The sequence below is a fragment of the Callithrix jacchus genome, chromosome 8 (assembly GCF_049354715.1).
Source record: "Callithrix jacchus isolate 240 chromosome 8, calJac240_pri, whole genome shotgun sequence".
Taxonomy (NCBI): Eukaryota; Metazoa; Chordata; class Mammalia; order Primates; family Cebidae; genus Callithrix; species Callithrix jacchus.
The window spans coordinates 125,490,760-125,515,942 of NC_133509.1; the positions used below are offsets into that span (position 1 = coordinate 125,490,760).

The 25,183-nt window shown below is 41.8% G+C and overlaps 1 protein-coding gene across 6 annotated transcripts in view; it reads right to left on the bottom strand.

Annotated features, from left to right (window-relative positions):
• TTC7B (tetratricopeptide repeat domain 7B) overlaps nt 1-25,183 on the bottom strand; it is a 267,642-nt gene that overhangs the window by 82,108 nt on the left and 160,351 nt on the right. For all 6 annotated transcript variants that reach the window (XM_035261265.3, XM_035261263.3, XM_035261261.3 and 3 more), the window contains 4 exons: nt 24,668-24,785; nt 22,513-22,570; nt 16,447-16,519; nt 13,589-13,749 (listed from right to left, as the gene is read on the bottom strand). In XM_035261265.3, coding sequence (XP_035117156.1) covers nt 13,589-13,749; nt 16,447-16,519; nt 22,513-22,570; nt 24,668-24,785 — 410 coding nt within the window. The remainder of the gene's footprint in view (nt 1-13,588; nt 13,750-16,446; nt 16,520-22,512; nt 22,571-24,667; nt 24,786-25,183) is intronic.

The window sequence follows — 25,183 nt, forward strand, 5'->3', positions numbered from 1 at the left end:
CCATACTTCAAATTCTTGACTGAGATATGGGGAGGACTTTGGAAAGAAAAGCACGAACATGAATAAACCTTCTGGATGCTATGACTGGGGAGGAGTGGCTTTGGTGTGGGCCTTGCCATGGCACCCCTCCTGGCCCAGCCTGGCCTCTCCCAGCTGCTCGGCTTTCTGAACCTGGGGCCGCCAGCTAGTGCTCTCTTCTGTGGCTGACAGGGAGGCAGGGATGCCCTGAAGGCTTGCTCTCTAGCATCCTCAGAAAAAAAAAACCTAAGAAAAGGGAATTTCCCTGGAAAGGAAGCAGAATATTCCATGAGGATTTAAACTGGGGGACACCAGTCATAGGCAAGCCTAGTACCGGTTGTGAAAAAAGGGGGAGGGGCTTGGGCCAGCACCACTCCTTATCTCAGGACATGGCTGTTTCCAACCCCGGAGAAAGGAGGAGCCTCTCATAAACAAATGTGGCTTCAAATACATTTTCCCACCATTTCCTCTCTTCCAGTTCTTCTCCTTTTGCCTCATCACAAAATTTTCAGTTTCCAAGCCATTTTTCATTGCATTTTGGGGATTTGGTCTCTCTTGACAAGCATCTACAGTTAATGAAGGCAAGAGCACAGACCCAACACCCCACAGAGAGATGACATAGATGGGCGTGGGGTGCTGGGAGGCTGCTTCCTGGGCTCAGCAAGTCCATCCCAGAAGGACATTGGCTCAGTGATCCAGAGCCAGAGAATCTCAAGGGCAGAGGACCTGTCATCATGTACAAATGCTGGAGACCCTCCTGCAGCCAAACACGACAACAGAGAGCGCTCAGAAAGGTTCGTTTCTTTAAAATGTAGTAAAATATACATAACATAAAATTTGTCAGTTAGCCATTTTAGGTGTACAGTTTAGTGGCATTGTGTACATTCACACGGTTGTCCAACCATCATCACCCTCCATTTCCAGTACTCTTTTTTGTTGCAAATGAACAATAACTTCCCATTCCCCTCCCAGCCCTGGCAACCACCGTTTTGCTTTCTGTCTCTATGAGTTTGACTACTCCAGTACCTCATATAAGTGGAGTCACACATTCTTTGTCCTTTTTTGACTGGCTTATTGCACTTAGTGCAATGCCCTTGATTTTCATCTTTGTTGGTACATCCATCAGAAAATCCTTCCTTCTTAAGGCTGAATAATATTCCACTGTAGGTATAAACCCTATTTTGCTGATCCATTCACTTGCTGATAGGCACTTGGCTTGTTCCCACCTCTTGCCTATTGAGAATTATGTTGCTGTGAATGTGGGCGTATAGATCTGTCCAAGTCTCTGTTTTCAATTCTTTTGGGCAGACACTCAGAAGTGGGACTGCTGGATCACATGGTAGTTCTATTTTTAATGTTTTGAGGAACGACCATACTGTTTTCCAAAGAGTCTGCACCATTTTACATTCCCACTAGCAATGCACAAGGGTTCCTGTTTCTCTGCATCCTGGCCAACACTTGTGACTTTCTCCATTTTTTGATAAAATCCATCCTAATGGGTATGAAGTAGTATCTCACTGTGGCTTTGATTTGCATTTCCCTAATGATGAGTGAGTAGAAACTCTTTTCATGTGCTTATTGGCTATCTGTATATCTTCTTTGGAGAAACATCAATTCAATTCCTTTCCTTTGCCCATTTCCTAATGGGGTTGGGGTTTGGTTTGGTTTGGTTTTGGTTGCGGAAAGTTGATTTTAAATAAGCTACTGCACCACTAAGTCCCACTCCACTGTGACCCCTGTTGTCTTCCAGGCTGCCACCCATTCTCCTGTGTCCAAAGACCTCCCTCCCCAACTGGTACCCCTGGGTGGTTACTGTGTACTCACTCCTTGCAGACATCCTTCAGGTATCAATGGATCATTTCTCCAGTTTAATGAGATGAACAGCCTCTTTCCTGGTGGTCTAACTTCTTATCAAATGCCATATAATAGACATGTTCATTGCTTCATCACTCAGCTCAGGCATAAAAACTTCCCACAACACCTGGTCTCTGAGTAATCACTAAATCAAAGCATTATTCAATATGATGTTTCAACTTAAACCGAAGTTCTCTAAAAGTGTGTGTGTGAGCCTGAGTGAAAAAGAAACACTGGTCTCAGTTGCCAAGTAATGCTTTTTAAAAAAATTAGCTGTATCTCCACTCAAGTAAAGAATGACCGTAACTATCTTTCCTAGTTTATCAATTCCAGATTAACAGGGGAGATAGCATTAAACTCCTGCTCATCTGGGTTATAAGCTCTAATGGAGCAGAAACCGGCTTGTTTACAGCAGTAATCCCCAACATCTAGCACGGCCCCTGGCATGTGGTAGAAACTCAGTGTTCCAAAGTCAGTTCACGGTTACAAGCACAGATGGCGAGGCCAGATTGCCTGGGTTGAAATCATGGCTCTGCCATTGTCTGTGTGTATAATCTTGGACAAATTACTTAACTTCTCTGTGCCTCAGTTTCCTTATCTATAAAATGAAAATAATAAAAAAAACTACCCACCGTAGATAGTTCTTGTGAGAATTAAATTAGTTGAGTGTGTAAAGAGTGCTACTAAGAGTGCCCGTCACAATTCAGTGTATAAACATGAGTGGTTATGAATGCTGAAAGAATGACTGATGAAATGAATGAATGTTGTATACGTTTACTTCTTCCATATAGTCAGTTTCCACTAATGTCAGAAGAAATGTGATTGTCTGATAAAATCTGCGTTCACACGTATAAGAGCTGAGGCCATAGGCAGAAGTGTTCTAGAAGAGCTCTGTGCCTCCAATCAGGTGACTGAGGGTGTGGCTCAATATCCCCTGATGTCTTATAGTTACGGGTCAGAAAAAACACTTCAAACACTTGTACAAACACCATAATGATCTCATATTTATATTCGTAATCTTGAGAGGTTTCGAAAATCAATTTTGTTTGCTTTGTGGTAACATCTGATGTTTTCTTAAGTGTGCTATTGATTTGATGACCTCTCTGGGAGTACATGAATGGGGTGAGTATATGTTCTATTTAAATAGGAAACAATAAAAATTCAAATCAATTAAAAATCTAATGAAGAACTGCATGCATAACCACAATTATTTCAGGGCAAGAAAGTTAAATTCTGGCAGTGGCTCTCCTTAGCAGCCATTGTAAGGCTTGCTGAATAAGAATACAACCTTTCAGTAACACTGAAGTTCTTAAATGCCACCATTAAGTATGATACTATCTGGTACATTTTCCAAAGACACAGAATAACAAACTGTCAGTTCTTAACCTGATAATTTTTTTCTAAAAATTAATTTCAATGGAAGAAACACAGTCTGATGCCCTGATCAAAGCTCTGGATGGACAGTGCCCCACTGCCTTTGGGAGAGACAATTATGTACTCCAAACATTACCTGGTACCTACTTCTACCTTTTTGGGCCAGTAAGGAAAATTACTAAGTAAAATGTATTAATGAAGGGACATTTCTACAAAGCTGTACTGCAAAAGAAAAAAATCAGGGCTCTTATGGCAAGTATAATAGATAGTGACTCTATCAGAATTCATGAACACCTTTCAATATAAAAATGTATACTTTGTTAGTTTTTGGGGGGGCGGGCAGAGTCTTGCTCTGTGACCCATGATGGGTGCAGTGGCACAATCTCAGCTCTCTGCAGCTTCCACCTCCCAGGTTCAAGTGATTCTCCTGCTTCAGACTCGTGACTAGCTGGGACTACAGGCATGCACACCACGCTCAGTTAATTTTTGTATTTTTAGTAGAGAAGGGGTTTTGCCATATTTGTCAGGCTGGTCTTAAACTCCTGACCTCAGGTGATCTACCCGCCTCGGCCTCCCAAAGTACTGGGACTACAGGCACGAGCTACCGTGCCCAGTCCATTGTTAATTTTTATTTTGGGAAAAACTTACAATGTGCCTGAGATAATCATTAGTCAGTTAATATTAACTTTCATTCTTTTGTTTAGATATTTAATAATTCAGGGGTTTAAAAAATAAAATTTTCAACAAAAAGGAAGGCAGATTAAGAGAAGCAACAAAAAGACAAGACACATGAAAATGGCAGATGTGAATCCAAGCATATCATTAATTATATTAAATGTGAATGGACCAAACACTTGAGACAGAAGGCAGAAATTATCAGACTAAGTAGAAAGACCCATCTGCTATTTACTATATGAGAAGAGAAGTAGGCCAGGTACAGTGGCTCATGCCTGTACTCTTAACACTATGGGAGGTCATGACAAGCGAATCACCTGAGGTCAGGAGTTTGAAACCAGCCCGGCCAACATGGCAAAACCCTGTCTACACTAAAAATACAAAAATTAGCTGGGTGTGATGGCATGTGCCTGTAGTCTGAGCTACTCAGGAGGCTGAGGCACAAGAATTGCTTGAACCTGGGTTGCAGTGATCTGAGATCATGCCACTACACTCTAGGCTGGGAGACAGAACAAGACTGTCTCAAAACAAAAAAGAAGACAAGTAATATGTGAAAAGAATGGCTGGGAACTTTTTGGAAATGACAAATAACACAAACAATACCAGTACAGTTTTAAACAGCCCAGTGAATGCTGAACAGGATTCACCCTTAGATAGATCATAGCGAAAGTGTACGATAGCAGAAACAACAGCAATTACGAGTAGCCAGAGAGAAAAGACAGATGACATTAAAATGAACTACAAGTAAACAGAGAGTTGACTTCTCAACAACTACAAAAGGAGCAAGACAGATCACTCGCGCTCCTTTTGTAGTTGTGAGAAGTCAACGATTTGTGAGAAAATGTTTGCGCCTAGAATCGTATATCCAATTTGAAAAACTTCTTTGGAGAGTAAAGCCAAGTACACTTTTAGATACTGTCTAAGAAAGTCTGCCAGCAGTAGACCCTCGCTAAAATTTCTTGGGTAATCACTAAGGAAGAACAACCGAAAGAGAATGTTTCCTTTTCATATTATTTGAGAAAAATATATCATAAAAATATAATCCATTGGCCGGGCGCGGTGGCTCACGCCTATAATCCCAGCACTTTGGGAGGCCGAGGCAGGTGGACCATGAGGTCAAGAGATCAAGACCATCCTGGTCAACAAGGTGAAACCCTGTCTCTACTAAAAATACAAAAATTAGCTGGGCATGGTGGTGCGTGCCTGTAGTCCCAGCTACTCGGGAGGCTGAGGCAGGAGAATTGCTTAAACCCAGGAGGCAGAGGTTGTGGTGAGCCGAGATTGTGCCATTGCACTCCAGTCTGGGTAACAACAGCGAAACTCTGTCTCAAAAAAAAAAAAAAAAAAAAAATATATATATATATATATATAATCCATCTAAAAGTAAGCAGAAAAGGAGAGGATAAGATACAGAACAAAAGGCAAGTCAAATAGAAAGCATAAACGACATGGTAGACACAAATATAAATATATCAGTATTTACAATAAATAGAAATAAACTAAATGTTCCAGATAAGACTATAGCCTGGGTTTAAAACAATTATCTATATGTAGTAAGCACAAAAGTACATCCAAACCATATTTTAAAAGTTCAAAAAGAGGCCAGGTGCAGTGGCTCACACCTGTAATCCCAGTACTTTGGGAGGCAGAGGTGGGCAGATCATTTGAGGTCAGGAGTTCAAGACCCGCCTGGCCAACATGGTGAAACCCCGTCTCTACAAAAAATACAAAAGTATCTGGGTTTGGTGGTTCATGTCTGTAATCCCAGTATCCAGGAGGCTGAGGCAGAAGAATCACTTGAACCCAGGAGGCAGAGGTTGCAGTGAACTGAGATTGCACCTCTGCCCTCCAGCCTAGGCGACAGAGCCAGACTCCAACAACAACAAGAAAAAAAGTTCAAAAAGAATGGGAAACAATAGTCCAAGTCTATATATGTGTATATGTATACATGTGTACACAAACACACACATGCACACACATATTTACACAGATGTACAGGCACACATATATATGTATGTGGCTATATGTATCTCATACAAAATAGACTTTGAAGCAAAACGCCTTGTATCTTACAACATAATGATAAAAAGTTGAATGTACCAGAATACACAGCAACTCTAAATTTATATGTACTTAACAGCATAGCTTTAAAAAAAAGAAAGGAAAAACTACTATAAAGATGTGGTAAAAAATGCCTCCTCTCAACAAATGACAGATTAAGTAGACAAACAAATCTATAAAAATAAAGCAGCTCTGAGTGGCATAATTAATAGCTTAACCTAATAAAATAGATCAAAATATACTCAACAAATGCAGAAAGCATTCTTCTTAGGCACACATGGAATATTTACAAGAAGTAACCACTGGGCCACAAAATAAGTTCAACCAATTTCAAATGTATATATAGTCTTTAAACATAATTTAATGAAGTTAAAGCTCATAACATATGATAAATTGAAAAAACTCATATTTGACAATTGTAAAACACAGTTCTAAAACAACTAACTAATGGGTCAAAAAGAAAAGAATAACAGAAATTTAAAAATATTTAGAATTATACAATAATAAAAATTTCAGATATCGAAACTTGTGGTTTATAGCTACAGCAATATTTAGAGGAAAATTTTTAGTTTCAAATGCTTATATCAGAAAATAAGGCAAAAAAATTAATGAACACCCAACTAAGAGATTAAGGAAAAAAAAAACAAACCAAATGCAACAAAACAGAACTTAAAGTAAACAGAAGTTAGAAAATGATAAAAATGAGAACAGAAATTCATGAAAGGAAAGTAAACCTACAAGTGCAATGACAAAAAAGTTACTGGTTCTTTGAAAGGATCAATGTAACAGACAAGTATCTGGCAAGACTGTTCAAGAAAAGAAATAAAGTATATTAAACAATATTAGAAGTAAAAAAAACTTAACCAACAGATGCTATATAAAAAATAAACATTATTATCTTATGCCAATAAAATTTAAAATTTAAATGAAATGGACAAATCTTTACATATAATCTGTATTACAGCTTGCACATTATACATAGCTTAATAAAATAAGAAACAGAAGACCTGAATAGACTACAACAATTTTTAAAAAGCATCAGAAATCTTCCCATAGAAAAAAAAGCCAGCCCCACATGGTTTTACAGATGCATTCTACCAAAACTTAATATGCTCGGAACAAATAATTCCAAAACAGGCAAAAAGAAAAAGTACTACTCCAAGTCACTTTATGAGGCTGACCTAACCTTGAGGCCAAAACCTGGCAAGCATATAAGGAGAAAGGAAAGAACAGGCCTATTTTGCAAATGAACACAAATGCAAAATTCTCTAAAAAATAAGTAACGTGAATCCATAAAAAAGCTAATTTACCATGGTCAAGTCAGGCTTATTCCAAGTATACAAGGTTGGTTTAACAGTAAAAAAAATAAATTAATAGAACATTCACACATGAAAGGAATAAAGTCATATAATGACCTCAATAGATACAGAAAAGGCGTTTGATAAAATTTGCTATCAATTCATGATTAAAAACAACAACTCTTAACAAACCAGGAAAAAGGAAACTTCTTTCATCTCTTAAATAGTATCTACAAACAAACCTGTAACAAATGCAATTCTTTTTTTCTGAGGCAGGGCTCGCTCCGTTGCCCAGGCTGGAGTGTAGTGGTGCAGCCTTGACTTCCTGGGCTCAAGTGATCCCCCCGACTTCAGCCTTCTGAGCAGCTGGGACCCCAGGTGCATGCCACCATGTCTGGCTATCTTTTTTTTTTTTTTCATAGAGATAGGGTCTCACAATGTTGCCCAGGCTAGTCTTGAACTCTGGAGCTCAAGTGATCCTCCTGCCTTGGCCTCTCAAAGTGCTGGGATTACAGGCGTGGATCACTGCGCCCAGCCAAACATAATTCTTCGGGGTAAAACAGTGAAAGAATTTTCTCATTCAACTACTAGATCTTAACTAGTAGAGTAAGGCAAGTTAAAAAAATTAAAGCATTAGAGAGAAAAAAAAACAATTTTAATCACCTCAGAACAAAATTCATTATCTATGTAGAAATTCCAAGCTGATTTATATATAAACCATTAGACTTACTAAGAAGAATGGGTCAAGAAGAATGTGCAAACACCAGTTGGCTTTCTAGACCTTCACAACAAGTACACAGTGAATTTGATTACAAAAATATTCTGTATACATATAGTGTATACGAAAGCATGAAAATTTTTTTCAGGTAACTAGAAATAAGTCTAGTAAAAAATGGGCAAAATCTTTATTAAAAAATATGAAACATCCAAAAATATTTGTAAAGGCCTAAATAATTAGGGAGCTCTAATGGCTATGAATTAGAAAACCTACTGTCATAAATACACAATTCTCCCCAAACTGAGCTATTAAATTACATTAATTCCAAAGTCTCCAGAAGTTTTGTTGCTGTTGTTGTTGCTTGAGACGGAGTTTCGCTCTTGTTGCCCAGGCTGGAGTACAATGGCGCGACCTCGGCTCACCGCAACCTCCACCTCCCAGGTTCAAGCGATTCTCCTGCCTCAGCCCCACCAAGTAGCTGAGATTACAGGCATGAGCCACCACTCCCAGCTAATTTTGTATTTTTAGTAGAGACAGGGTTTCTCCAATGTTGGTCAGGCTGGTCTTGAACTCCCGACCTCAGGTGATCCACCCGCCTCAACCTCCCAAAGTGCTGGGATTACAGGTGTGAGCCACCACGCCCAGCAGTCTTCAGACGTTTTCAAATCAGATGAGCTGATTTGAAAATTCATACGAAAGTTCAAATGTCCAAGACAAGCCATGGCAAACTAAAGAGCAGGATACAGAGAAGGACCCACCTCATGTACAATGAAGCTATGACAATGACAAGACAGTGGCAATCACATGGGACAGGCACGATAGCCAAGGGAACGAAATAGGAGGTTTAGAAACACGGGCAGACATTTGGTTTATGACAAAGGTGGCACTGTGGAGCAACAGGGAAAGAATCTCTTTTCAATGTGTGGCGCTGGGACAATTGGATATCCCGGGGGAGAATTACATTTGCTCCCTCGTACCATACACACATAAGACAGTCTGTTCTATGTGGGCCCTTAGATTCCAGTGTGAAAGACAGCACAAAAGAGCTTATAGAAGACGATTTAGGAGACTATCTTCATGATCTTGCAGAAAGAGAAGGTTTCTTAAACTAGACACAGAAAGTGTTGTCCGTGAAGAAAACCGCTTCTACTTTCCATTGCTCTAAAATGAAGAACTTCTGTTTACCAAAAGATATCACAAAGAGAAAGCAAAACACAATCACAGTTTGGGAGAAGACTTCTGCAACACATATAACCAAGAAAAAGACTAGTAACCATAATAGATAAAGAAGTCTTACATATTTTTAAGAAAAAGACTATCCAATAAAAAAGAAGGAATTTCACATACACTTCACAAAAGAGAAAAGCTGAATGACCAATAAACAAATAAAAAGATGTCCAAATTCATTAGTGATGGGGGACACACAACTTAAACTCACAAGGTGACATAATTAACCAGCAGCCATTGTGCCAAAAATAAGAAGTCTGGCAGAACTGAGCAGTGGTTTACGGAACCACAGGGCTTTTGGGTGCTGGTGATGGGAGTGTAAACTAACACAACCCCTTTGAAAAACAGTTCGGAATTATTCGGTAAAGCTGAAGATAACGGCATCCTATGACCTAACTATTTCACTCATAGAGAAATCCTTGAACGTGTGCACCAGAGCCCTGTAAACAACATTTACGAGCATTGTTCATAATAGACAAAACCTGAAAACAATCCACACATCTATTCACAGTAGACTAAATAAGTAAATCTTAGTGCATTTACACAAGAAATACTATTCATTCATGCAAACCAACAAATCACTGCTGTATGCAGCAAGGAGGATCCTCGGGAATGGGAGGTTAAGCAATGAGCAACGCGAGCAGCATAAGAACATATTCAGTATTTTCTACAAAAAGTTTAAAACACGCAAAACACCATTTTTGTTATTTAGGAGTACAGGCCGAGTGCAGTGGTGCATGCCTGTGATCCCAGCACTTTGGGAGGCTAAGGCAAGTGGATGGCTTGAACTCAGGAGTTTGAGCCCAGGCTGGCCAACATGGTGAAACTCCATCTCTACAAAAAATACAAAACTTAGCTGGGCATGGTGGCAGGTGCCTGTGCTCCCAGATCCTGCTGCTGAGGTGAAAGGATCCACTGAGCCTGGGAGGTTGAGAATGCAGTGAGCTGTGATTGTACCACTGCACTCCAGCCTGGGTGACAGAGTGAGGCCCTGTCTCCAAAAGAAGTATAACATACATGGCATAGAAACATGAGATTAACACAGAATTTAGAATAGTGATTAACCTGTCAGGCGAGAGGCAAGAGGAGAGGATACAGAGAAAAGTCATAGGCAATGTTACATGGAAAATCCATATATATAGGAAATACATATACATGTTTAAGACATGTATAAGTATGTATGTATACATAAATCTACACAGGAAATTCGCAGGTGATATTAATGTTCTTTTTCCTAAACTAAGAATAAGCAAACATGTTCATTGTATTATTTTAGATATATTTTAAAAATATTCTTTTGATTTTAATATTTAATAACAATTTTAAAAGATTCTAAAATACCATATTTGAAAACACTTTAGTAGTATTGGTAGCAATAGTCATAGTAATATGAGTTTCTACCAATTATTAGGTAATTACCAGGTACAACACCTCAAATGCACTAGCTAAATCAATTCTCACCACAACCCTCTGAGATGGATATTTTATTACTTACATTTTGTAAATTTTGTAAATGAGGAAATGAGACTCAGATTTGGTGACTTGCTCAAGGTCACATGACTTGAAAGTGAAGAATTGGGAGTCCTAAACCAGATTTGTCCCATTTTAATACTGTGCTCTCAACCACTACCAAAAAGTCTTCCTCGTTCCTTTCCTTCCATACTGGACTACCCTATATCACTTCCAAAAACGCCTGCTTCTCCAGAGTAGTGAGATTATTTTGGGGGTTCCCTGAAGAAAGAATTCCCGGTTCTCACGATCCCTACAGTTAGGAATATCTTGTCAATTGTTGATTCTACTGTTGTCTCAGCCCTGCTCAGAGTGACAAGTGGCCGAGATGGTACCTCTCAGCTTAGAACTTTCTGGACCATGTTAAGCTTACTCAAAGTACTTAAACAGCAAGTTTGACCATTTCACAGTGACAGGGAGGTAACGCTGGAGGGACCCGCTGCTCCTCCAAGGGCTTCAGCTGTCTCCTCTGGTAACTGCCCAACAGGTGGACAGAGCTGACCCTCACGGAGAAAAGGTTTCACCTCCATCTCAAGGCCTGACTACCCATCAACTGTGTCCTCCACCCCCAGGCTTCAGGGAGTCTATAGTTCTGCTGGAGACAAGCTTGTCACAAACAAACAGATAATACTACATGGCAGTTCCATCCAACAAGTGCCCACTTAATCTTGTTTAGGTTGGTGCTGAAATGTTTTGAAGAAACCATGGGATCTACTGATTATATTTGGCCCCGATTTTTAATAAAGTACTCTTGGGAAGAAGTTTCCCATCACAAAGAAATACAAATATTTTAAAAGCAAACAAGTCACGGACGGGCTCTCAGACCTGCTGCCATATGCTTTGCTTTTTTGAGCTTATGGCTTAACATTAAAATAACAGCCTTGCATTCCTCAAATATCTCTACTGCTGTTCCTTACTTCTACTACTTGAAAAGGCTGTCAGCTGCTGTCACTTGGAGGCATTGCCGTATTAGCTACCACTGTTTACTGCTTACCATGTGGTATGGCTATTAGTTTAATAAGGCTCCCCTTGGATGACACCCTAGGCTATGGGAGAAGGAACCAAGAGCGTGTTTGTGTGTGTTGGAGAGACAGGGAATGACGCTTTATAAATATTGATGAGAGACACTGAATTCAATTGCATCAGGTTGTACTTTACCAATGGTTAAAGGATCGAATATTTCTTAAAGTGCTTTCACCATCGTAAGGTTCCATGGGATAAACAGCTTGGGGTAGAATCCAGAAATATAGCTGGTGTGCAAAAGAGCAAGTTTGAGATCTGCAAGAAGGAAAACGCCTCAGCGAAGCTCTTTAATTCACTCTGCATAAATAGCTGAGCCTACAAAAGAAATCTCTAGTCAGAGGTTTCCTGGATTATAACAAGAATTTTCTCCTCGATGTGGAGAAGTGCCCTTTTCACTTGAAGACAAAGAAATGTTTGTAATGGAAATGTGTGAACCAATTTTCCAAGGAGAGCTGCTGAAAAGCGCTGATTAAAAACACAGTGAGGTGGTGAGGCAGAGACATAAAGCCAGAGCTGACCCACTTAAAGTTTGTGGCTCGCACTTACTTCTGAAAGTGAAGAAGGCAACCCCGGGCCACCTTCTACATTCTTTCCCTTCTCTCCAACCCCAAGGAGGCCCTGCCCCATTACTGACCCTGCAACTCTGTAGACAATCAGAACCTTCCAGCTTGCAGGAATGTTTACTATTTCTGGCCATTGTGTACTGGTTACTAAGCTACTGCCACTGAGGATGAAATTGTAACCCAGCAGCCCAAAAGACAAAACCTTCTCAACAAAGCCCAACCAACAGGCAATGGATTCAGTGATTCAGGGGAAAGATATGAAGACAGGTAGACAATTCTAGCACATGACAGTTTATAGCGACAATTCTGAGGTGATGGGCGATATTGATTGTTTAAGAACTTTCATTTCCTAGCGAATAAAATGAAGGCACAAAGAGGGAAGGATCTTGATTAAAGTCGCCTAAAACAGGAGAATCACCAAGAGCTAGTGGAAGCCCTCAGTAATTCAGGACAAGCAAGCTATAAAGCCCTGTTTCCCAAATTCCACACATTGGAGTTTGTTTAACATCACTTTTGCCATATCTAAGTATATCTGTATTATATTCTTAATATTCTTCTTTAAATCGCCTTGAAAAATTCTTACCAGCCCCCTGAGCAATAATTTTCATCAAATCATGACATTCTAATGTACATTTAAGAATGTATAACTACTAAAATAAAAATGTTCATCCACAGTCCATCTAAAATTGTCTCAGGTGCTCCAATGGTACACATTGGGAAAGAGTGGATATAGTATTTTAAATAAATAAGGATGACCTAATACTATGTTAGGATGACTTAACAGCCTAAGTTTGTTTTTGTTTTTGTTTTCGTTTTTGAGACAGAGTCTTGTTCTGTTGCCCAAGCTGGAGTGTAGGGCAGTGGTGTGATCTTGGCTCACTGCAATCTCCGCCTCCCAGGTTCAAGCAATTCTCCTGCCTCAGCCTTCCAAGTAGCTAGGATTACAGGCACATGCCACCATGCCTGGCAAATTTTTGTATTTTCAGTAGAGACAGGGCTTTTCTGTATTTCCTAGGCTGGTCTTGAACTCCTGACCTCAGATGATCCACCCACCTCTCTCTCCCAAAGTGCTGGGATTACAGGCGTGAGCTACCATGCCTGGCCCTAAGTTTGTTTTTAATACCAGGAAAAAATAACAGTAAAAGGGATTTTTTATTGTTGACTGCCAGGGTGTCCGTGAGGGACTTAGAATAACTGGAAATAAGGCGGGAAAGGAGTAAATTTAATAACCTTCACGTAAGGGAAAACAGAAGCCCAGGATCACTTACATGAAATTTTCGGGGTATTCACTCAGGGCCATGTCGATGATGTTCAGAGCATCATGGTAATGCTTCTGCGCTGACAGCAAGAGGGCAAGGAGGTGCAGGGAGTTGGCATCGTCACCTTGAAGTTGAAGAGCTTGGCGGACGTACCCCAGAGCCTCTGGAATCTGGTTTAAAACAAAACCAAAAAAGGTTTTAAAACACACACGCACATGAAAGAAGTCATCATTTCAACATCTGATTCTCTTTAAATACCGAGTTGTTTCACATTGCGCCTCATTCACATTTTAAGCCAAGTCTTTATGGCAGCCCCAGGATATGAACCACAAACATGAAAGCAGAAGCCATCTTCAAGAGACATTCTGACTGGCAGAGTGATTCAAGAGACCCTGTTTCTCTGCAGAGTTCCCAATACTGCACCCACTCTTTCACTTCTCCCTAAGTAAACACTTTCTCATTCTTTCCACAAAACTGATCTACTTTCGATCATGCCCGAGATGATTTCACTCTAAGTGGAGACACAATCAAATAGTCAGAGGTTTTTAGTGGAATTAAACTGCCTTAGCTGAACCGTTCTCATTTTTTCAAGTTATCACTGAAATTAAAGTGCTTAATATGTTATTAAACCTTTAACAGAGCTTTCCACGTGATCAGAGGCCTGAGATTCTTTCAGTTTCCTTTGTCCTGGACCTCCAGCAGACATCAAGGAAACAAGCCAAAAAAGCAAACAACAAACAAAAGCCCGCACCTTTCCAGACCGCGACCCAAAATAAGCAGATCCGAGGAACAAACTGCAATGCCACATGCAAAGCAGATGTGGCCAGATTCATGTGGGACCAGACACAACCTGAACCTTCAAACGCAACCGCTTTTCAAGACTTCCGCAAAATCATCCCAACACAGGGTTGACAAAACGCACACAAAATGGATATTTGAACACCCTGGATTCCACACAGGTTTGGCAGTAACTAGGGAGAATTAGAACCTGAAGCTAGATTTCAAAATAGAGCTCTGTCCTGAAGCATTCTTACACAGCCATCCCACGGACTCCTTCCTCTCTTGCTCCAACTCCAGTCCTCTGTGGGCCTCTTCTCAGCTCTCCAGCTTTTTCCCAAACCCTCAGTAACCTCACTCCTTAGTAGAAAGCTATGACTTCTCTTTCCCAAACTAATTGCTTTTCCTCAATGAACTTCTTTTCTTGATGGATTTAGGTCATAACTGTTGGCAATGGAGGCTTTCTGCTTTGGAACCATAGAATCCTGGTTCTCACAGTTGGAAGGAAGACCGTCCACCCCAATCCTTCAGTTACCAGGAGGAAGCTGAAGTCCTGGGAGATGAAATGGCTTGAGCAAGGTCACCCAGCCATTGAGTGCCTGACAAGAGAGTGATTCCTGTCCATCCTCTCCTCCTGTTCAAATCCCCTCCCCTGGGAAAGCAGAGAAACACTCCCTCGGAACTCTGCTATTCTGACACTACATGCCCACAAAGGCTGCTGCCATACCCATAAGGCTTCAGCTACTTATCCTTCCCCAGGTGACAACCTACTATGCGAACAGCACTCCCCTGGTATTGATGGCTGGGTCGAAAGGCACAGCATAGCACGATACTGATTTGCAGGGATGACCAGAGCAACCAGGAACCAACTGATACAGGGATCAGAATGATGTCTTTAAGGGAGAGCTGCCTTGAAGGAATTCAAAGCTGGTTCCTTCATTTACTGAGTATTACCGAGTCACATGTCAGGTGGTAGTCCAAGTGCCAGGGTAAAGCAATGACATTGGTGGACGTGGGCTCCTGGAACCTACAGTCCAGTGAGAAAGACAGAAACTGAACAAGAGAGCTGGGAAAAAGAAGAAAGTGTAGGCTGCTACAGGAAGAAGGCTTCATGGAGGAGGTGAGAGAAGCTGTCGGTGTAGGGGAGAGATCAGATGGCCAGTCAATGCCCACACCTGCTGCAGAAGTCCAGCTGTAAGCCACAGTCAGGTGACTGGACCTTTACAGGGGAGGCATTTTGGTTTCCTCAGTCCCTAGGTTGCCAATGGAAGCCACTTCTCAATGCCACTCCCAAGCAACCAGGAAGACAGTTGCATACCTCAGCCCAGGCCTGCCAGGAGAATGGCATGTCTGGAGAGCTGACCTTTGATTCACCCTCCCAGTCAGCACTCGGGAATGTGCTGGGGTTACCACCAGTGTCTTGCACCTGGTGGGTGGGCAGGCATGTGGCCAACGTCCCCAGAACAGCTGGGAGTGGACAGGAGGGTTTTGGGAATGGCAGAGGCAGCATCTAAAAGCTGCCTTTGGGAAGATGAAGGCCAGCAAAACTTGTCCCTCCCATTAGGAGATACTGTTAAGTCTCCTTTCTTGAGTAGCCACAATGTGTAACTGTTCACGTCTTCCATGTATTATAAAGGACCTGGTTGGTATCTTTTGTCTCTGCCTGCTGGCATCTTCCTGTCAATCACTGATACTCCTATGACAAACAGACCCCAACCAGTGGCTAAATCCCCACCATGCAGCTCAGCACTGGGTTCTGCTACCTGGTTCCTGTTGGCAAGGGACAAAGGCTTTTTGATGACTCCCGGGTTCAGGATATATGCCATGTGCTGCTCCCCAGGTTACCATCTGACCCCAGCTGTGTGGATTTAATGTCCAAAAGCAGAGCCTGGAACTCCTGTGTCTTCACAGCTGATGCTCAAACCAACCAAAATACCAGGCTCTTTGCTGAAACCTCTGAGAAGGGTTTCTGACTCCAGTCAGCCTCAAGGGAATAAGGGAAGATCACCTACCACTTCAAACTGAAGAGCTGAAGGAGTTGTTTCAAGATACAGAGTGCACCATGTTTAGGAAACATTAGAGAAACTGACCTGTCTGGAGATGGCAAGCTGCAGAGCCAGGTAGAAAGCTGCTTGGTGATCTGTGGGTGACAGGCTGTGGGCCCTGAAAAAGTATTTATGGCTATTAGTACATGGGAGAGGAAGCCATTTTTACTTTCCCTATTAAACAAGTCGTCTTCACATTTGCATTCTTATACTAAGGCCACACATTTATGTAACTATGTAATGCTTCCTTCAAACTCTTCTCCTGTGACCACCAACACATGGAAAGCAGTTCTCTTACCACTGTCTAAAGGGACAGAACAGGAGCATGTTTCTGTGTTCTGTCTAGCATCTAAAACGGCAGCCAAACCTCACCAGCTTTGCAGAGGGCTTGGAGGTGAAGAGGCCACAGGCCCTGAGGTTGGATCTCCCCAGCAGGTGGGCCCCTGTGTCATGCTGGGACATGGTGAAGCCATGTGTGCACCTGGCAAGGCGACGGCTGCTTTGGGTAAGTTTGGCTTGGGCTTCCTTCACGCTACTTTACCCAAATTTCTAGATTTCAGAGAAACCATATGAAAATCAAAGACCCAGCTTTGCTTATAAAATGAGGTTTTTGGTTTTTGATGAAAAAAAGGAAGAGAAAGACACTCATTCAGTCTTTTGAAGCTTCTAGGAAATGCCATGCCGTTTACTGATTGCATCCAGGTAACTGTGACGTGTAAGGCTGTGGGGAGGCGCTAGGCTCAGTGTTAAGGACTGGCATTTGACATCAGACGGGAAGGGACCATACTGGCCTCCTAACTGATTGCAAATGTGGTCTTTTCTGCTTCTGTGTGCAAGTCATTTGGATTTAGCATAAGCAATTCAAAATGTGACTCCGTACAATATAATTCTGTGTTTAACAGTCTCCTGGGAAGAGAAAAACAAACTTTTACTTTCTTTCAAAGGCACCATGGAACAAACTAATTAGGCGGGACCCAGATAATAAACAAAACTTCGTGCTGTTCTGTCAACATTCTGTGATTACAGGAGGATCTTCTACCAGCAGACAATAAATTCAAGATAAAAAAGAAAATCAAATCACTATGGATTCAACGGTGGCAAACAGGCCAAAGATTGCCTTCTACAATAATAAGGCCTTTTAATTGAATTGCGTGCTGCCGGGAAGGGAGCTAACAAGTCTCCCAGGGGTCTGCCATCCAGAAAATAAGCTAAGTCCACTAATTTAGGGCATTGTTTATGCAAATGTAGTAGCTCACATGCAGGATGAAGGTGAAGCAAAGCTCACCTCTGTCTTTATATTAATCTTAGGAGCAAAGTACCTAGATTTCCATTCCAGGGGACTCTTCACTTGGCCTCAAGATATGCTTTAGAACTTTTCTCAGCTTAGTTGAAGAGGCTGAGGCTGATATTGCCTGTGTTCTCCTTTTAAATGTCTTCTTTTTCTTTTTTTTTGAATTCTTTTTTTTTCAAGACAGGGTCTTGCTCTATCACCCAGGCTGGAGTGCGATGACATGATCATTGCTCATTGCAGCCTCAACCTCCCAGGGCCCAAGCAATCCTCCCTTCTCAGCCTCCCAAGGAGCTGAGACCACAGGCGTGCTCCATCATGACCAGCTGATTTATAAAATTTTTTGTAGACACGGGGATTGAACATGTTATCCAGGCTAGTCTGAAACTTCTGGGCTCGAATGATCCTCCCACCTTGGCCTCCCAAAACCCTGGAATTACAGGCAAGGGCCACCACACCCAGCTACTAAATATCTTATTTCTAAGGTCCACTTTGCATGTGCCAGCATAATTTTACAAATATTGGCTTTCCATGAATTTGTATATCAAAGAATATTTTTCTTTGGTGTTTATAAAAGTGAGACTGAAAAATCATGGTTTCTCTCTCTCATAATTATTTGGGAAAAAGAATACACAATTACAAAGAAACTTTTTAGATTTACTTTATCTTGCCTTCTTTCACAAGTAACAAAGTTTACCTTTATTATAACCCTCAAAAAGAATTTCTTAGAGTTATAATTTTCTCAGCCCAATTCATATTCTTCACAAATAAATCAACTCATGGTTGCCTCTACGCAATACCAACTAACTGAAAAGCTGGTAAGTTGAGGGACTGGATAAAGATGTTCTGGCTAAAGACCCCATGCTGGCCTCATCAAATGATTTTTCTCTGTTAACCACAGCACTGTGAAAGGAACAAACCAGAGGTGATAGAGATCTTGGTATTTCTGGAGTGCATTAGGGCAACATCTGAAGGATTTCCGACTTGGCTAATGATGTGTATTCAACTGCCAAATTTCTAATGAGGCACGACTGAAACATACACATTTTAAAAACCTTGTTTCTACAATTTGGCTAATAAATTCAACTGACCACTTTACCCTATGAAGGAGAAAAGGAAATAAGGAAAATGCCAAAGAAAATAAGAAAAAGCACCCTATGCTGATCTCAAGTAGATGCTAAAATACTTGCTTCCTGCAGAATAACTTCAGTAGCTAAGCTTCCTGTGGAAAAGTCCCTTCGGTATGCCACAGGCAACTCGCCAGACAGAAATCCTCAGCAAGGCGGGTGAGAGAAAGGGCTTTAGCAATCAGAGAAACTACGCCTTCTGAACTCTGTACATGAATCTAAAGCAGCCTCATAAAGCCCCATGCCCATATATTGAATACCTGGCTAGACTGCTCAGAAATACCTAAAAGACCTAAAAATGTCACCATAGGGACACTCACAAAATGCTTCCCTTATCAAAGCACCTCCACATAATTCCATTTCTCTCCCATGAAGAAGCCCACTCATCCTTCTATCCACCCACCCATCCAGTCACCCATCCATTTACATGTCCATCCATCCACCCATCTACCATCCAACCATTGACCCACCCTCCCATCCACTTATCCATCCATCCACCATCCAACCATCCACCCACTCACCCATCCATCAGTCCACCCATCCACCCATCCATCCATCCATCCATCCATCCACCCACTTACCCACCCATCCACCCATCCATCCACATTATGCAATATCTATAACATGATGCCAGGCCCTTTGCTAACCTCTGGGGAGCATGGAGATGAAGCATGCTAGTGCCTTTCCTAGATGAGCTCCCACCCCCACCCCAGAGGGAGAGACTCAAAATGATCATCATGATAGTACAGTGGGAGCAGTGCCCAGAGATAGGGATGCTGGGCTGCTTTTGGAAAGCATGGCATGGGTTTCCCAGATCACCTGGCTAAAACTCAAGGATGTGGTGGCATCTACACCAGTGCTCCCCTAGATTCCATTTCCAACATTCTCTAGAGTTGAAACAAGAATATAAAGAAGACTGACCAGTGTTGACCCTGGTCCATAAGGCATATATCTTGTAACAATAATAAGTACAATTTGTGAAGTTATCAACTATTAAGCTTCTTGTCCAAGAACAGCCAGCAAATGAGAGAAAGCCAGAAGTGGAATGGAAAGCATGTGATTCCAAAGCCTGTTCTTTGTACACTATCACCTTACTGCCTTGTTTAGCCAATTCTCTTTGAAGTCCCCTTCAGTCCTGATTACAGGGGCCATGGGATCCATGCATTAAGTTTTTTTAAAAAAGTGCAAACCCTGGTTAAATCTATTGCTCTGGAACCTCTTGCTAGTTACACACACAGGGTGACCAACTTGTCCTGGTTTGTCCAGGATGTTCTTGATTTTAGCATTGAAAGTCCCATGTTCTGGGAAGCCACTTAGTCCTTAAGAGATTGGGATGGCCAGTCACCCTATATGCACAAATCATACCACACTTAAGCTAGGAGAGAAAGGGGAAAACAAAGCAAGACTGTGTACCCTATAACCACAGTGAGTGATATACACAAATGCCACCATGCTACCTCTGCCTCCTGGAACACCAGGCTTTAGGCATACTGTGGGCCACACAAGGAAAGGTGCCCTCAACTGTTTTCAGGATTGCATTTCTCAGTAGGATGTGAGAGCCTGTAGAAGAAGCAGCTCAGGTCAATTAAGCACCTTCAGCAGCTTTGCAAACAATATTATATTCTTCTTCACTATACTTTTGTACAGGGCAAATGAGTTGGTTCAGCTGCTTGGGTTGAGCTTATGAGTGTAGGAACAGCTGACAGTCTCACATTCAGATGCAGCCACCCAACTTGGATGTCTTCAAACTTTGGATCCACTAGAGAATGAATATTTCTAAATTCTGGTTCCAGTCATAATTAAGAGTTAACTTTCATGTGCTACATCTGCAACCCCATCACTTTTGGAATTGTGTTTTCTTTTTAAACAAAAAATGCAAAACATTAGTATAAACAGAACTGTGGGAGGATATTTAAAATACATAGTAGAGAAAGTACTTCTCATCAAAGTAGTTTTAAATTATTCATTTACATTTAAGAAGAAATACAAATCATTTTCATTTTCTTAAAATCTTTCCCTTAAAGATTTTTGTTAGGATTACAGTTCGCTAGAACAATCCTAGTTAATGTGTACTTGAAACAATATGAAAAACATTCATTTGAAAACCATTCCATATTTCACACAAATTCTAATTTAGGTTAGCCTTCTGCAATATAACCAGTTAGGTTAGTGGGATTTTATTACTCTTTATTCCCATATGAACTAATGTTTAAAAAATCTCTTTGAATTTAAACTTAAGCAAAAGACGAACAAAAAAGAATTCAGGCCAATGGAGCAGCTGTTACATAACATGAAGTTATACTGGCAGCTTAAGGCAGACCACCACTGTGGCTGTTTTTAGAGAGCCAGTAAGATGTGCTGATTTAAGAAAAGTGAAACAGATGTAATGACCACTTTCTTAAGCATCCATGTGTGGGTTTTACAAACTAGGGCTGGAGAATTTAAAACTCCAAATCATTTGAAATGGAAATGCTTTCCACACTCCGTGCTAAAGAACATCAACAAAAGCTTAGCACAGAGACAGATCTTTTGCAGATGTCAATTGGTACTTTTTGTCATTACCCAGACTGGGGCTGGCGACCTGATGTAGCTACCGGCAAGCCTGCTAGGAAATAGAGGAATGAGACAGAAGAGTTTCCAACTAACTGAAACCAGTGATCATGATTTCATGAAAAAGGCACATGGACACCATGATAAATCGGTAGGCAAGCCCAGTTCTAAGGAAGGAGTCTAACAAAGCTTGTGAGATATTGGGAAGGCCTCATGAAATGTTCATGTAAGTGACTAAGTTTCTAATAAAATTCCAAGAAATCAGTGTAACTCAGATATATTTAAGGTGCCAGGATCAATACCAGTTCTTGATTTCACATGATGGGGCTATACTTCCAGACAACGATTTCATTTTCGTGATTCATTATACCCGTAGTAAGAATAAAACGAGGACGTGTAGTATGGGAGGGCAGGAGAGTCGGGATTAGAGTTAGGAGACCCTGACTGCACACTGACTTCAATAGCTGTGGAATGGCAGCTCCTAGAAACTCCTGTGTCTCAGTCCCTGACCTGCAAGGGACATACTGCTTGTCCGTCTTCCTCAATGGTCTGAGATGAGGAACACATTAAGTTAGGCATGTGAAGGCACACTGTGATGCTCAAGCATTTTATAGCTGCAAGGCCTTCTCCTAATTTCCTGAGAGGCACAGTGACAGAGATAAGCACAGGGTGTTACGGAACAAGGTGGGGGCGGGGAGTTTGGGGCTTGTGGGGCTGACTGTCTTCACTCAGTATTTCAGAGACTTCCTGAAATCGGCCTTCTCATTCCTTAATACAAAACCCTGCAGCTTGACATGTTAAAAAAAAAGCTAGAAAAGAATAATCTCTTCTCTAGATGATGACAAATGTCTTTAATAAAGGACTCATCTCCATAGACATACAAAGTATCTATCTTTTTCGAGCTGAAATCGCTTTATTAGGAATGAATAAAATGTGCCCAAATGGATAAACAGATTAAGAGTGCAGATTTACACAGCAACAAGTGACGCAGCAGGGTTTTGATGCTGTATGTTTGGTGCACAAGATGAAAGACTCTCAGGGGTAAAACACTGTTTACATAATCTTTATAAATATCTCTTCTTTTTATACTCATCATACTTTGGTGTCATTATGTACAGCCGAGTGAAAAGATGAACTCCCACTCACCTCTGAAATGCAAGAAGCGCCTTTCTCTGTAGGACCTCCTGCATCCCTCGCAAAGAAGCTAAGAAAAGGGTTCAATTAGTCAGTAGCATCGGAGATCAGGGAGTTTTTGACAAATACAAACCCCATCACAAAACTTGTACATTCAACTGGATGAAAAGCAACAATGTCTGAGTTCCTGTGTACTTAGTCCTGCACAGGGCCCTGGAGAAGACAGGAAGGGAAGCTCAGTCCTACCCCCAAGGCGCTTGCACTCATTGGGTGTGACTGTGGAACAATGCCAAGGGGGCAGTATGAGTTGGGTGATCACTCTCGGTACTCCCAGGCATATGGGGACCATTTGCAAAAGACCAGTTGGGAATTCCAGGAGGAGCATGACTGCCCTCCCAAGTGTAGGCATGTAACTTGCGGAGAAGGACAAGCTCTGTCAGGATGGGATGGGAGGGATCCAAGCACCGGCAGTGTTGATTTTGACGGCCTTCAGAGCTCCTTCTGGCACTGAGAAGCTGCAGTCCTGGGCCAAGGGCACTAGCTTGATGCCTTGAAAGGCCAGCTTGGTTCACACTGGGCAATGGCCAGACCTTTAACACCTTCATGTGAACACCAGGGATGGAGTAGGCAAAGCCAACACTGACGATGGAAAATTAGCTCAAAAGCATGAGGCCGCGATGGCTGTGAGTCAACACTTTCCCTGTGCAGAGCACCTGAGAAATGGCCCCTTAAACCTGGCTAGGAACAAAAAGGTACTTTTCACTAGGGCAAGAGAAAAAGTCCTAGAGGAAGCTGTTTATGGCTAGAACTGCAGAAGGCCATTACCTAACGCCTCTAACATGGCACCTCCCAGCCTGGCATGAGACTGAGAGCAGTGAAAGGCTGCCAGGGGGTCAGTGTGCCTAGAGACCATGGCTAGCTTAGAACAGCAGTGCTACTGCTGGAGGGAACCTCAGAGAGGGCCCAACTGACCTATGAATGGAAGGGGAAGCCACACAGGATCAAGTGACTCTCCCAAAGTTGCAGGAGTAATGAGGGGTGGAGTCTGAACTAAGAATTTACATAGATTAATATGTGACATTAAATTTGCTCTTCACTCAAAGTCTACCATATTAAAAGCCATGTGGTGAGTATTGCCAATGTATCGTGTATATGGAAAATTAGCAAGTAATCCATTAAGAAAAGTAATTGATATGCAAAACTTCCCCAGGACCTTTGATATTTTAGGGCAGAGAAAAGATTTTGGAGTAATTTGTAAAACAAATTACAATAAAACCATGAAAAAAAAAAAAGGAAATATTATAACAGTCAGGATAGTATTTCCTCTTAAGGGAGAGAAGAGGGTTTGTGATTGGAAGGGGCACACGGGGGTGCTTCCCAGGTGGCTGGCAAGGTGCTAGCTCCTGAGCAGGGTCATGGTTACAGGATATTTTGCCTTGTACTAATTCAAATTCATTATATTATCCACTTGTTTCTGAGATTTCCCTTTTGCATTTGCATTATATTTAACAAAAACATGATAAAATAATAGTAACAGTTCAGGAAAAGTTTGTTAATTTGAACTTTCTGCAAACATCACTGAAAACTTAAGTATACACGATTTGTTCTTAGCTAGAAGCCCATCTAACAAAACTCTAAGCATGCCCAAAATCACTGTACCCGAGAGCCCTGGGTGTCTGGTGAGCTGTTGCACTGCACATGTACATATCTGCAAATTAAAACATGCAAATGGAGAAGGGGCATTTCCTGACCAGTCAAGGGAAGCTTCCTGGAAGGGTCTGACCCTGCCTCCTCCACATTCCTGTACCTAAGATCCAGCATCCCTTCACACAGGACAGCCCAGACCAAGCGGTGGGACAGGCACAGGTGCAAGGCTGGGTGGGTAAATCATCCCTCAAAGCCCAGTGAGGTGCCAAGTGCACCACCAGCATAATGTACCTGAAAATGAGGCCTGAGAGCCCTGGTCCAAGGCTTTCCTCCCTGCCCTCCCATTCTCCCATCAGACCAAGCAGAGGACAGCAGCACCAGGGGCCCCAGCAGATGACACATCAGAATGCCCCAGCTTCTGCACCCCCTTGAGACAGAAGGGGACTGTGGGAATCCTGCAGTGTAGACTCAGGCAGCCCAGCCCTGCAGCTCTGCAGCTCCGGGGTGGGACGTCTCTCACCGTCAGTGGCCTGCAGACTGTATGTGAGCCCCAGAGCTAAGTAGCCTTTGGCCTTGAACTCTGATGTTTTCTCTCCCACGTCAACGACAGTTTTGGCAAACTTTTCAGCCTCTTCCAACTGAAAAATGAGACAAGTTAAAAACAAAAACAACCTGCAGAATTTCTAACATGAGTTCCCATAAGCATCTGCTGCCAAAATTGGCTTTCTGATGAGTCACTCTGAAAATGACTCCCAAATCTCCCAGTCCCACTCTGGTGATCCTGTTTTCTTTCTTGAGCCTGTCTAACGGTTTGCAGGATTCCTGCCTTGCTTTTTCTCTTTAAAGTTTTCCTTATTGCTTATTTACCTTCTTTTCCAAAGTTGCTTTCATACTTGGTGGGGATCTATCTTTTTCATCTTTATTTTTTACTGACTGGTTCTATAATAAAGCTGTGTTAGGCATTCAGAAGTTGAACTAATATATTTGTAAAGAATGAAGTTCTTGGAATGTTTTAAGTTTGGGCCTTTCTGTCCCC